The following is a 13276-nucleotide window of genomic DNA, read 5'->3' as shown; positions in this document are numbered from 1 at the left end:
GCCAAGGCCAAGTGCTATGGAGACCAGGCATTGTGAGAAGAGAGTTTAAAAAAAAATATATATATATATATATATATATATATATATATATATATATATATTAAAATGTGACTAATGAGAGTGTGATAGTGGCTCACAGTTCTCTTGAGGCGTGGCTGGCGACTTTCAATCTTCCTAAATTCTTCCACTTTTGCTTCATCAACATCCTCCTTGAGCTCCCAAGTAGCATCTTCATAAGGTAGAGAGCACCACTTCACCAGGTAGTACAAAACCGGCTATGACATGGGGAGAAAAAAACAACTCAATACAATTTTAACTTAGACTCTTTTGTGGATGTAGGGGAATACAGAATTTTGTTAATGTGAGGGTACACCCATGTATCAATTCACATCACAACTTGGATGAATTTACATAATAAATCAATAATCTCTTCATCAAAATGTACTTGTATTTGGTAATTCTGATCTCTCCCTCTTGCCCCAGAGAATAGAAGCTATTTAATTTTGGGTCTTGGAGAGATGTGGTAGGTAAGCCCTTACTTCCCCATTGTCCTTATCGACACTATGTGACTCATCCAAGATACGATCAACCTCCACATAGTCTGGATTGAAAGGCTCCTCATCCTAAAGCACAAAAAAAAAAAAAGTTTCAGATGCACTTAAAAGATAATATTTAACCAAACCAGATATAAAAATCGCAATATTTCCCAATGTATGCAAGTTATATTCATGCTTTTCAATAGGGTCCCACCTCCTGAAATATGTTCCTCATTTGTGCCTGTTTGGTCTTGAATCTCTTCAGCTTCTGATTGATCCTCTTGTCTTTCTCCAGCTGTTCAAGACTGGCCCATTCACAGTGCATGTACGAGCTAAGAAAACATTACAAGTTACAAAAATATTCCCCTCAAGAGGCATTGCCACAAAAGAGTGTTTCTATTTAAATGGGTGATCATGACTCACTAGTTTTTATATTTGACAAAGAATTCCTCCACATTTATATACAGCCCTGGAGACACCTGCAACAAGTCAAGAATAAGCATGAGGGTTTAAAATACTTAAAAGCTAGTCTTTAACTATAACATTATGCATGGCATGCTGTCCATTACAACAGAAAATAATTTAGAAACGTATCCAAGTTAGTAAAAAAACAGATACATGGATACAAACATATGTATAGTAATGCAACTACAACCCACAACATTTTTGGAATGTTTTTACAAATGGAGGTATTTTCTATGGTGATCAACAGCATTGCATGGATGTTCTCGGTTAAATTCATCTTACTCCTTTATAATGCCAGTTACTCTGTTAGATATAGAGTTGCATGAATAGATAAGACACTTGCCTCCTTTTTTGTCAATCGCATCAACAAAATTTTATCCACAATTGCAGCATCCTCCTCACTTGGGTTTTCCTAAAGTACACATATAGAGAAATCAGATTCACATTCATAAACTAAACATTATACTGACTAAATGATTTATGAGAAGGAAAGAAAAATAACAAAAGAAATAAGTCCAATCAGCCATGACCACAGTGCTTACGCACCACAAAAAACTGCATGCTTGAAAGAGCATCCCCATCTAGCTCCTTTTGGAGTTCTGCTCCCATTGACTGTGCATGCCCTGCAGCAGACATGACAGTCGTGGTCACATCAACATCTGCATCTATTTCATCTTCATCATCTGTGATTTTAATGTCTAAATCTTCTGTGTACTTCTTCCTCTTCACCTGACGGTTAGATCGCCTCTTCTGTTGGGAGAATTGCACTGAAGTCAATACATTAGGTCTATTGCATTGTTTTGATGCTCCATATTCAAAATCCAAATGGTACCAATGCAATTTTAATGCCTGCTAACACGTACAACACTTATGGCTTAATATGGCTCCTATGACTGCCTAAATGCATGTTAGTACCAAGTGAATATGCTTCTGTATACGAGCGTGCAATACCTGTGACATGTCCTCCTCCAGGGTGCGGGGTGAAACAGGTGGGCTAAGATCTACATCTGAGTGGTCAGAAGATGCATTTCTTTTCCTTTTCTTACCACCTACAAGAGTGATGGTGCTACAGAGAGGGAAATATATATATATATTTTTTTTTAATTAAAGTAGGAACTAGATTTTTCCATTTTCTAAAAGAAGTGCTTAAATGAATACTTGCCTGATGGTAAAATGAAAGGTGGTTACAAACATGCAAAATGACAAAATGTCCGTACAGACAGCATGTCATACATAATAATATAATAAAGTGTGTTTCTTAAAGCGTGTGTCTATTTGTCTATGGGCAAAGTATTTGTAATATTAATTTGCTAACAATAATAGACTAATAATCATTTAATACAGTTTTTCTCAATTGTTTACACACAAATTCTGGTACTTGAGACACAATGACCACAACATGTAACTCATTCACCAAACCCCTGAACCAATTCTGCTAAACTACAAGCACAATTCCTGCTTTACACTTAAATTGCAGTTCTAAAACACACTTTTTCAAAACACTACACACAATTATCTGCTTTTGGCACAATTTTCATGCAGAAAATATCACTGCCATTCAAATATGCACACTGACTCATCACAAGGGCAAACACCCGTCACACAGTTTTACAATTAGCAATCAGAGCTTTAGCATAAAAGGGCAACATGTGAGCTATTCAATGGAGCAATGGATGCCAACATTGGAAACAGAGGCAGAGCCAGAGGAGTGAGAGTAAGAGGAGGAGGACGAGGAAGGCCAAGGCAAGGACCGTAATCTCTGATGAGATCCGAGCCACTTTGGTTGATCATGTGGTCAACCATGGTCTAACAATGAGGGAGGCTGGGCAAAGAGTACAGACAAATCTGAGCAGGTACACTGTAGCATCCATCATCCGGACTTTCCGAAATGAGAATAGGTAAGAAATCTACCCTCACTAGAAAATTGCAGTACTGCATATCAATACAGTACTCAATGAGTACAGTAGTACAGTATTGCCTGTGGACTGTTCTGTAGGACTGTAAAAATACTGTAAAGTATGTTAAGTATTTAGGAAATGTATACCTACTCTGTATTTACAGTAATCCGAAATCCACAAACGCGTATACCTCTTCAAGCTATGGAGGACGCATGTGGAGATATAGCAGCTGATGCTTTTCATGGCTGGAATCGCCATGCTAGGCGATATTTCCCCCGCTGCTTGGCCAGGGAAAACATTGCTTGTGATGTGGATGAGGTGCTGTGGCCAGACCGCAACAGAAGAGAGGATGCAGCATAGTTTTTTTTTACTGTAACTGTGTACAGTAAATTCTTCTGTTGTTTTGTATGTAGTGTATGTGCAACATTGTGTTGGTTGGGAATGGGATGTACACTGTGTACATTGTTTTTGTGGGAAAAATAAAATATATTTGTTACCGTGTATTTGTGTGTTCTGAGTATAAAAACAATATTCTCAAATATTTCACAACACACTTATGTATGTACTGTCTGTAGTAAGTGTAGCACTGAACAAAAAAAAAAGGCCTAAGTCATTATGATGAATGGAGAAGAAGTGTTTTCCATTCATCATAGTGTTTTACAATGAGCACATCAGTGTTCAACTGGTTCTTATAAATGTCTATTCATATGATGGTTTGTGTGTGTCATTTGAAAAAAAAATAGACAAAATTGAGAAGAAATAACATTGTTTTGAATGTAAAGTTTCATTTTGCAGGAGAATTGAGGGGTTTTGCCCATTGTGTGTGTTTTTTGATTTGTGTGTAGAGTTCTGAGAATGAGGCATTCTTTCAGAAAATGTGTGTAAACAATCGAGAAAAACTGTAAATGGGAAAACGAGCCAAATATCGTCATGACATCATCAAATGCATCAGCTATTTGCGATCACACTGACCATCGTCAATCCCCAATATATTTATATATTAGGGCTGTCAATCGATTAAATTTTTTAAATCGAATTACATGGTGTCCCGATTAATTAATCGCATATACAAATATTTGCTGAGAAAGCCCTTCATATAACAATAATTCAATACATAATGATTATATCAATATATAATTATACAGTTATCTTTAAATATATATTAGGGATGCACCGAAATTTCGGCCGAAAATGGCACTTTCGGTTTTCGGCCGAAAGAGAAAAAAGGCCGAAAATATGAGCCAAAAATATATACCTCCTCGCTCCGCCCCTCAGTGCTCAGATTTCAATCTGGATCGATCTAGCCCTTATCACAGCGCTACCAAACAAAGGCCGATCATGTCAGCGGTGTGGAAATTCTTCAAAGTTTCTGATAAGGACATCAAATTTGCGATCTGCAGTGTTTATTCAGCAGAACTTTCAAGATATATATATATACAGAATACAGCAAGAGATTCTACAGGAAAATGTCACAACTAGCGCAGCTACACCACAACTTGAGACGTATTAATCTGAACTACTCCAGAAGCGACAATCCCCTTGACTACGGGCGATAAACAAACACCGCTTTCCTTTGCTTGCGCGGATTAGCGACAGGTATATTATCTGCCCAGGCACCAGCACAGAGAGTGAGAGACTGTTCAGTGCAGCATCTCATGTTCTTGATGAGCTTTCAGACAGGAGAGACTGTCAGAACGTTTAGCAACTTTTGTTCTTGAAGAGAAACCTGTCACTTGTACTTAAATAGAAAGCGGTCCAATATGATGTGAATAGCAATTACATTACACTTGTTCTTCACTTGAGGATACATCTGTCGTTTACAGTTGAGGTTGGATTTAGTTCAATTACTGCTGTTTTGCACTGTTGTTTTGCACAATCATTTTCACTTAAAGTGTACATACATTTACATAAACAGAATAGAGCACTGATCTATATATATATATATGTATAGATCAGTGGAATAGAGGCCCTCTGCCATTCTGTGTTCTGCCTGTTGTTTTAATTAAAATTACTGTTGCATATTTAAACTTTTTGAAAGATGTTAGCTAAGTTCATTACTTGACTGTTGTTGTGCATATAATAGTTTTCTAAAACTTTACATTATTTGGATAATTATTAATAAAATCTGTAAAATTAGATTTTTACAGAACTGAAAGAAGAATAATATTTAATATAGTTTTAATATATTTTTGTCCAATTTTGTTGTGCTACTTTCAATAAAAGTGTGATTTATTTTATTGGTTTGTAGTTTTTCAATTCAGATTAATTCAATTCATGAAATTAATGAAAAAGTATCAAATTAATACAATTATACACAACATTTTTTTTTTTTAAATAGGTAAAAATTTCGGTTTTCGCCAAGTGCATCCTGGATTTTCGGTTTCGGCCCAGAATTTTCATTTTGGTGCATCCTCATATATATATATATATATATATATATATATATATATATTTCATTAAACCCGACCTGTAGAGATTGCACAGGTGAAGTAGGTTCTTTGCATTGAACAACACACATTTTAATTGCACTAAAATGTTTTTGAATTTTTAGTTAAAAGTTTGAAATCAAGGCATCTTGCTTTACTGTGTAGGCTTAACCCTGACCCTGCTTAACGAAGATTATGCCATAGTACCACCTAGCGTCCAACCAGTGGTAATACACATCAGTTCCCTGTGGAGTTTTTTTTTTTTCTGCAACCAACCAACCGACCAATCAAAACTTTGTCCAAAAGACTCTTCTCTTTGACTAACATTTGGTTGACTATTAGGGGAAGCCCTATTTTTCAATGAGTCCAGAGCGACACAAGCAATTGCAACCGCTGGCGACAAGATATGTGCGGGGTGAGGGAAACAACAAAGTTGAAATAAGTTAAACTTTCTGAAAATTACGAGCAACATTCTGGAGCGACAACCAAAGAGAGTGAAGTCAGTGGAGCTCACATCATCTGTCCCCCTGGTGTTGGGTGCAGACAGGATGGAGAAGCTAAAGGGATAGGAAAATGTATTCTCTTATTTACTCACCATCATGCTATCCCAGCCAGGTGTATGACTTACATTCTTTTGCTGAATACAATCGAAGATTTTTAGAAAAATAATTCAGCTCTGTAAGTGAATGATGGCCAAAACTTTGAAGATACAAAAAGAAGATAAAAGCAACACAAGTAATTATAAGACCCCAGTGGTTCAAAAGCAATACAAGTGTGAAACAGATCAGTATTCAAGTCCTTATTTACTACAAATCTCCACTTTAAAATTCTTTTGTTTTTAGTGATTCACATTCTTCATTGATTCGCATATCGCCACCTACTGGGCAGAGAGGAGAATTTATAGTAAAAAAAGGACTTAAATATTTATCAGTTTTACACCCATACCTATCATATCTCTTCTTTAGATATGGATTTAACGATTGGATTTGCTTTTTGGACCTTTAAAAGGTCTGGCCACCATTCATTTGCATTATATGGACCCACAGAGCAGAGTTATTCCTCTAAAAATCTTAATTTGTTCTGAGCAGAAAAAAAAGAGTCTTACACATCTGGGATGGCATGAGGGCAAGTAAATGAGGTTTTAATTTTTTGGGGTGAACTATCCCTATAAGTGACTGAGTGATTTCACTGATTTCACTAATATTATATGATATTATATTCTCTGTAACCATGTACCTGTTTTTTAATAAAAAATATATTTTTAGAAATTGTATTCTGAATGATTTTGATTCATGCATTAGTAGATCATTTATCTTGTTAATATGATATGATACAATGAGCAATGCAGTATTTTGTATAAAACAACTCTTTGCAGCAAGAAAACCGATTCCTTATCAAATAAGAATGACAGATTTACCGGCAGTTTCTCTCATCTGTGAGTCAGAATGTCAAGCTATGGACAGCTGTGCAATACACCAATAACGTTAGAGCGAAACAGTAGGAACGCCCAATAGTACAGGAACTAGCCACAATGTCACCGGTGGTATGAACAGGGTTTAAACTTGATTGAAAAGAAAAGTAATACTATAATTTTTCACAGCAAAAGGCACGATTTGAGGTATCATTATTGAGGGACCATTACTGAAGTTATGCACCAAAGTTTAATACTTTTTTAGAGGTTTTAAGGGAGTTTCCTAAAAATGAGTAAAAGTTATGGTTGCATTAGCAACCTACTAAAATATGTCTATGAGGTTGAGGTTTATACAATTATCCTAAGTCAAACTCTTTCAGGAATTATAAGCAAAATGTACGTACTTGAGTTTAGACTTGGATTTACTTTTACTGCCTCCACCTCCAGCAACCACTCCACCTATTCCTGGAGTCTTAGCCTTGGATTTCTTCTCTCCTCCTGCACTTGGGCTTTTCTTCTTGCTACTTCCACCTCCTCCTCCTTTCTTTTTGGATACAGCAGCCCCTGTGGCACCCTCTAGATCTGCAGAGGTCTGTCCAGCAGGAAGCTCATCCTGGTTGAGCACTCGTGGGATGTTCCTTTCGCCTCTGGCTTTGGCCCGTGCAATGGCCTCAGCAACAATACGGTTTGCCTTTTCCTGCTTGCAAAGGGTTTCCACTCTCCGCAATGGCTCCTGGACCTTTGCCAAACGCACACCGGAAGACACCGTTGTAGTGGTGGTGCTGGCCGCAGAGCAAGCAGCAGAGGTATTGATAACTTTCACCACAGAAACAGCTCCACCAGCACTGGAAGTGGCATTCTGTAGGGAAAAAAAGTGTCACAAATTTCATCAAGCACTTTTACATGTTCATAAAAAAAGCATGTGGATGCTCCTAAAAGTGTGCCACACCAAGTGTTAGTGATTTTTTGTAAACCAAAGTTCTGAATCTGACAAAGTGCATGCAAGTGACAGACGTTTTGCCTATTCTGTTGTGGAGCAGCCACGAACACTTCTACTCCAGAATCCCCGTTCTCAGTTTGACTGACGAAACCACGCTCTTTGATGAGTGGGCTTGCGCGAAAATCATTGTCACTCGTCGCGTCACTGAGTGGAACATGAACAAGATGGCCATGTCTGAGAGATGGACAGACGTTTTTCGTGAGCTGGAGAGCAAGACCATCAACTTCGGCATCTTGGCCAAAGCCATGGAGTTTGTTTTATGCCTGCTCGGGACATCAGCATCTGTGCAGCGCGTTCTCATTAATGAACACAGCAGGGTCACCGGATAAATCTCGACTCAGTGTAACAGTCATGAAGGCAATGCTTTTTGTACATCTTATTTTTGGACTGGACTGCTCTGCAGTTTATGATAAACTCATGAAAGTCAAGTGCACACGGAGGAAAATTGCTGCCAGCGAAAAGTACAAGGTCAGAACAGTTACAGGTGCGGATGCACCCTCTACTTTGCATTGATCTGTGCCTAGTTAAGGATACGTCAATTTCATTTTTGCTGGGAGGGGGCTGTCCCGTTTTCCACAAGCAGAAATCTGGTCACCCAACTATAAAGACAAATGCCATAAAACTGATGCCCAGCATGTCCTACCTGTGGCTGTAGCAGTAGTTTAAGAGGCACTGCTAGTCTTTGTCCTCCTTGGCCTTGAGAAATCTGCAACACTTGAGGGCTGCCACCAGCATTAGTTGCCCCAGAAACCAGTTGAAACTGTTGTACACACAGAAAAGGATGTTTTCAGTCAACAGCAAATTCATCTTCAACACAGATACACATACTCCACTGCATGACCTGTCCTCTCACTCACCTTGGCTCCCTGCTGGTTGGGCTGCTGTTGAACTTGTAGCTGAATGGTGAGCACTTTTGGCTGTGCCCCTGTTTGACCTGCCTTGGCTTGGGCAAGAGCAGCCAGCTGGCCTCCCTGCAGGACCAACTTCCCTGGCAAAGAGCCCAACACCAGCCTGGGCTGCTGGCCTTGTTGACCTGCAGTTCCACCTATTGTCAATGTCCCAGCCTGGCCAGATCCACCTTGGGAGGGCTGCTGTAGCACTAGTGTGATCCTCTTTGCTTCACCCTGAACAGAGAGACGGGGCTACATGGATTCTGACTGCAAATATTGAAATGATGGTTCACCCAAGAATGAAAAGTCTGGTTTAATTTACTCACCCTTGTGTTGTTCCAAACCCAAAGGGCTTTCTTCCATGAAATATAAAAAAAAAAGATGTTAAAGGGATAGTTCACCCAAAAATGAAAATGATCTCTTCATTTACTCACCCTCATGCCATCCCAGATGTGTATGGCATTCTTTGTTCTGCTACACACAAATGAAGATTTTTAGAAGAATATCTCAGCTCTGTAGGTCCAAACAATGTAAGTTAATTGTGGCCAGAACTTTGAAGGTCTAAAACACACAGAAGGCAGCACAAAAGTAATCCATATGACTCCTGTCACTAAATCCATATCTTCAAAAGCGATCAGTGTAGGTGAGAAACAGACCAATATTTAAGTCCTTTTTTTTAATGATTAATCCCCACATTTTCGCTTTCAATAGCTTCTTAATTTTATTTCCCATTTCGCATTCTTCATGCATATCACCACCTACTGGGCAAGGAGGATAATTTGTAGTAAAGAAGGACTTAAATATTGATCTGTTGCTCATCCATACCTATACCTTCTTAAGACATGGACTGAAGACTGGAGCATTTGGATTAATTTTACACTGGTTCTTACAATTGCTCTGATACCAAAATTTTGGATTCTGTACGATACCAGCCGTGGTACCTAGCTATCGATACTAAAATCAACAAATAAAAAGCCTCTGATTTTTATGAAATTATACAGAAAATGACGATTAAAAGAACTGCATAAAGTATTACAGATTCAACTTATGCATTTTCCGTTTGCCTCCATGTGCACGGGAATCACATGACAGAGCAGCACCTCTTGTTCATTCTGTAGTGTGCAGTGCATATATACTGTATATCATTTAATTTAATTACCTCTTTCTGCTATTTAAAGATCACACTTGGCCATATAGAGAGGTTTTTTCTTTTATATTAAAATTGTCATTGATTTCATATCAAATTTGTCCCATCTTGTATAATTTTCCTAATGATAGCATACTGTAATATGGTACTGAAATTAGCAACACTATGATATCGTACCATTTACATTTGTTTGGTATCCCTCCTGCCTTTATGTGCTTTTTGGACCTTCAACATTTTGGTACCTTTTCACTTACATAGTGAGGAGCTACAGAGCTGAGATATTCTTCAAAAAAATCTTCATTTGTGTTCAGCAGAAGAAAGTCAGTCATACACATTTGGGATGGCATGAGGGTGAGTAAAAGATAATTAAAATGCTTTTGTGAACTATCCCTTTAAGCAGAACGTAAGCCTCAGTCACCATTCACTTTCATTTTATGTCAAAAAGATGCAATGAAGGTGAATAGTGACTGAGGCTTTCATTCAGCCAAACATCTCCTTTTGTGTCACACAAAAGAATGTTAAACAGGGATGTGAATGATGACAGAAGCACCTTTAAGTACACTACCTCTTTAAGTACAAGAGGCAACACATGAGAAAAGAACAATAAAATAACTATAAAGAGACTGACCTGCTGTGGCACCGCAGAGAGGGTGACTCCTTGAGGTCGGACAGCTGAAGCTTGGGCCTGTGACTGTACTGGCGTCTGTAGAGACACCTGTGTTTGAGGCTGCACCTGTACCTGCTGAGATTGTGACTGCAGCTGACCCTGTGTCAACTGCGTCTGCGCAGGTATCTGCACTTGTACAGGCTGCGTTTGTACCTGTGACTGTGTCTGGGGCAGTGAGGTCAGTAGCACCTGCTTCATTGGGCCATTTGTAGTCTGAACCAGCCTTTGGACCCCAGTCCCCATTTTCACCTGCCCTTGACCAGGAGATGTCGCATTTAATACAGTCCCCCCAGAAACAACTGCCATCCCTGGCCTGAGAGGGGTTCCTGTCAGGACTCTAGTAAGGGTGACTTTCCCTGGAGATCCGGTGGCTCCAGTGACACCCTGCAGCACTTGAGTCTGACCCTGAGGGCCCTTTAGAATGACTATTTTGGGGGCCGATTGCCCTGGAGACTGTTGCGTAACCGCAGATATCTGCTGGGTGGTGACTTGAGAGCCTGACACAGGTACTCCGAGAGGGGAGCTGAGCAGAACTGTTGCTGCCCCACTGCTGTTACTGGCCACTGAGATAGAGGGCTGAGACACTGCCTGAACGGAAATCTGTGCTGGAGCAACGGACACGTCCTGGGACATCTGGGGGGGCTGCTGTGGCTGAAGAGTCTGAAATGGGAGAGTGATGGGAGCTGCGATAGGTGTTGGGATTGAATCTAAATCTGAAACAGCATCATCAAGCATTGGGACACCAGAATCTGGTGTATGTGTGTCGACTTGGCCAAGGGCCAACTTTAGTGCCTCCTCAACTGGGTCTGAGGAGCCCTGGGAAAAGGCATCCTCCGAAAGGGAATCCAAATTGAACAGTGGTGTGTCATCAAAGAGGTCCATAATAGGGTCTGCCATCTTGTCAAAGAGTTTGTGAAAAAGAGCAAAAAATAAGTGATATCCAGTGTTGGTACAAAAACATCCAACAAGTCTAAAGAGTCTGCAGATATGCTGTTTGAGAAGGGAGAGAAAGAATGGACAATTATTAAAGGGTTCATTCACCCAAAAATGAAAATTCTCTCATTTACTCACTCTCATGCCATCCCAAATGTGTATGACTTTCTTCTGCTGAACACGAATATTCTTAGAAGAATATCTCAGCTCTGTAGGTCCACACAACTCAGACTAAAACCTTGAAGCTTCAAAAAGTAAAGAAATTCAAATGTAAATGTATGCCATACGATTCCAGTGGTTTAATCAATGTTTCTGAAGCAAACCAGTTGGTTTTGGGGGAGAACAGACCAAACTATAACTACTTTTTTACTGTACACCTTGCCATTGTAGCCTATATTCATAATCGTGATTTCAAGGAGCGACAAGGAGACTGCTGTCAAGATGTAAAGTGAAAAAGGAGTTATGTTTTGGTCTTTTCTCCCCCAAAACCAACTGGATCGCTTCAGAAGACATGGATTAAACCAATGGAGTCTGATAGATTGTTTAAGCTTACTTTATCTGCTTTTTGAACCTTCAAATTTCCTGATCACCATTCACATGAATTGTATGGACCTACAGAGCAGAGATATTCTTCTAAAAATCTTAATTCATGCTCTGCAGAAGAAAGTCATACACATATTATATTGAATGTGAGTAAATGATGAGATGATTTAAATTCTTTGGTGAACTAACCATTTGACACCTACCAACAGGACAAACAAATCAAACATTGCTACATTAAAATCAACATTATATTGTTTAATTCCATGAGGTGACATTTCACATTACGTAAAACAGGATATTCAACAAGACAAATATGACAGAACTTAATTTTATCCATTAAGATTTCATTGGATCAGTAACCTTTAAATGCATGGTAATTTCCCTCAAACACTTACATATTCAGGTCTTTAGAGACCTGGAACTTACATCTATCAAAAAGGGATGTACAAAATGCCCAGATTGTGGAAAATTAAAAAATATATATTTTCAAGACAATTAGAAAACAAATTAATATATTTGGATGTTTTATTTTTCATAAATTAGAGATAATGCAACAAATCAGGACAAATCACGAACAGGATTCAATATTCTCACACTGAAATTTCATGATGCAACTGGCTGTTAAAACACATATTGAGCTACACAACACAATCTACACGTGTAATGTATGTGTAACTTATGTATATTTTTCTCAGGCACTTGAGTCTAAACAGATGCACAACTTTTTTTTTTTCAAGAGTACACCAAAATTACAAAAGTCATATACTTTTCATATGTGTTGTACTTGCTTAAAGTTAACTTCGTTGTTTTTTCTTCATCAAATAGCAGTCAAATGTAAATCAAGTCAATCACTGAAACATCAGTGCCACCTTGATTTAGAAATAACAGTATATTGTGTATAAATAAAATACTGATAATTCACCATTGTTGATAGTTCATTGTTGCACAGAATGTCAACGTGATATAGTATTTATTTGTATGAATATAGTACTCATTTCTCTTGTAGTTGTAATACACAAACAAATAGATAGCCTGTGACAATAAACTTAAATAGATATGAAACAATTATTTAAAAAAATAAAATAAAAAATAAATAAATAAATATATATATATATATATATATATATATATATATATATATATATATATATATATATATATATTTATGGAAGTGCAAAAAATAAATGCCACTCTTAAACAATTATATATATATATATATATATATATATAAAAAAAAAGGACCAGCTTACAAGATAGACAAAATCACAGTGACTGACTAGTTATTTATCCACATACACAGTTTGAATGCCGAAGTAATCACTGAAACAGAGAGACTGGCTATACACGGTTCATTATATTC

General features: G+C 38.1%; 1 protein-coding gene across 3 annotated transcripts in view; it reads right to left on the bottom strand.

Annotated features, from left to right (window-relative positions):
- LOC127649485 (chromodomain-helicase-DNA-binding protein 8-like) overlaps positions 1-13276 on the bottom strand; it is a 41644-nt gene that overhangs the window by 23477 nt on the left and 4891 nt on the right. For 2 of the 3 annotated variants that reach the window (XM_052134592.1, XM_052134594.1), the window contains exons 3-14: positions 10402-11430; positions 8953-8982; positions 8594-8860; positions 8380-8496; positions 7141-7595; positions 1953-2067; positions 1548-1751; positions 1345-1413; positions 960-1015; positions 751-868; positions 540-623; positions 138-275 (exon numbers count right to left, since the gene is read on the bottom strand). In XM_052134592.1, the coding sequence (XP_051990552.1) occupies positions 138-275; positions 540-623; positions 751-868; positions 960-1015; positions 1345-1413; positions 1548-1751; positions 1953-2067; positions 7141-7595; positions 8380-8496; positions 8594-8860; positions 8953-8982; positions 10402-11337 (2589 nt within the window). In that variant the 5' untranslated portion in view covers positions 11338-11430. The remainder of the gene's footprint in view (positions 1-137; positions 276-539; positions 624-750; positions 869-959; positions 1016-1344; positions 1414-1547; positions 1752-1952; positions 2068-7140; positions 7596-8379; positions 8497-8593; positions 8861-8952; positions 8983-10401; positions 11431-13276) is intronic. The other variant, XM_052134595.1, reaches the window with a different exon arrangement.

The sequence above is a fragment of the Xyrauchen texanus genome, chromosome 9 (assembly GCF_025860055.1).
Source record: "Xyrauchen texanus isolate HMW12.3.18 chromosome 9, RBS_HiC_50CHRs, whole genome shotgun sequence".
NCBI classification, from domain to species: Eukaryota; Metazoa; Chordata; class Actinopteri; order Cypriniformes; family Catostomidae; genus Xyrauchen; species Xyrauchen texanus.
Note: the sequence above shows the minus strand (reverse complement) of the source record. Positions and strands in the feature narration are given on the sequence as shown.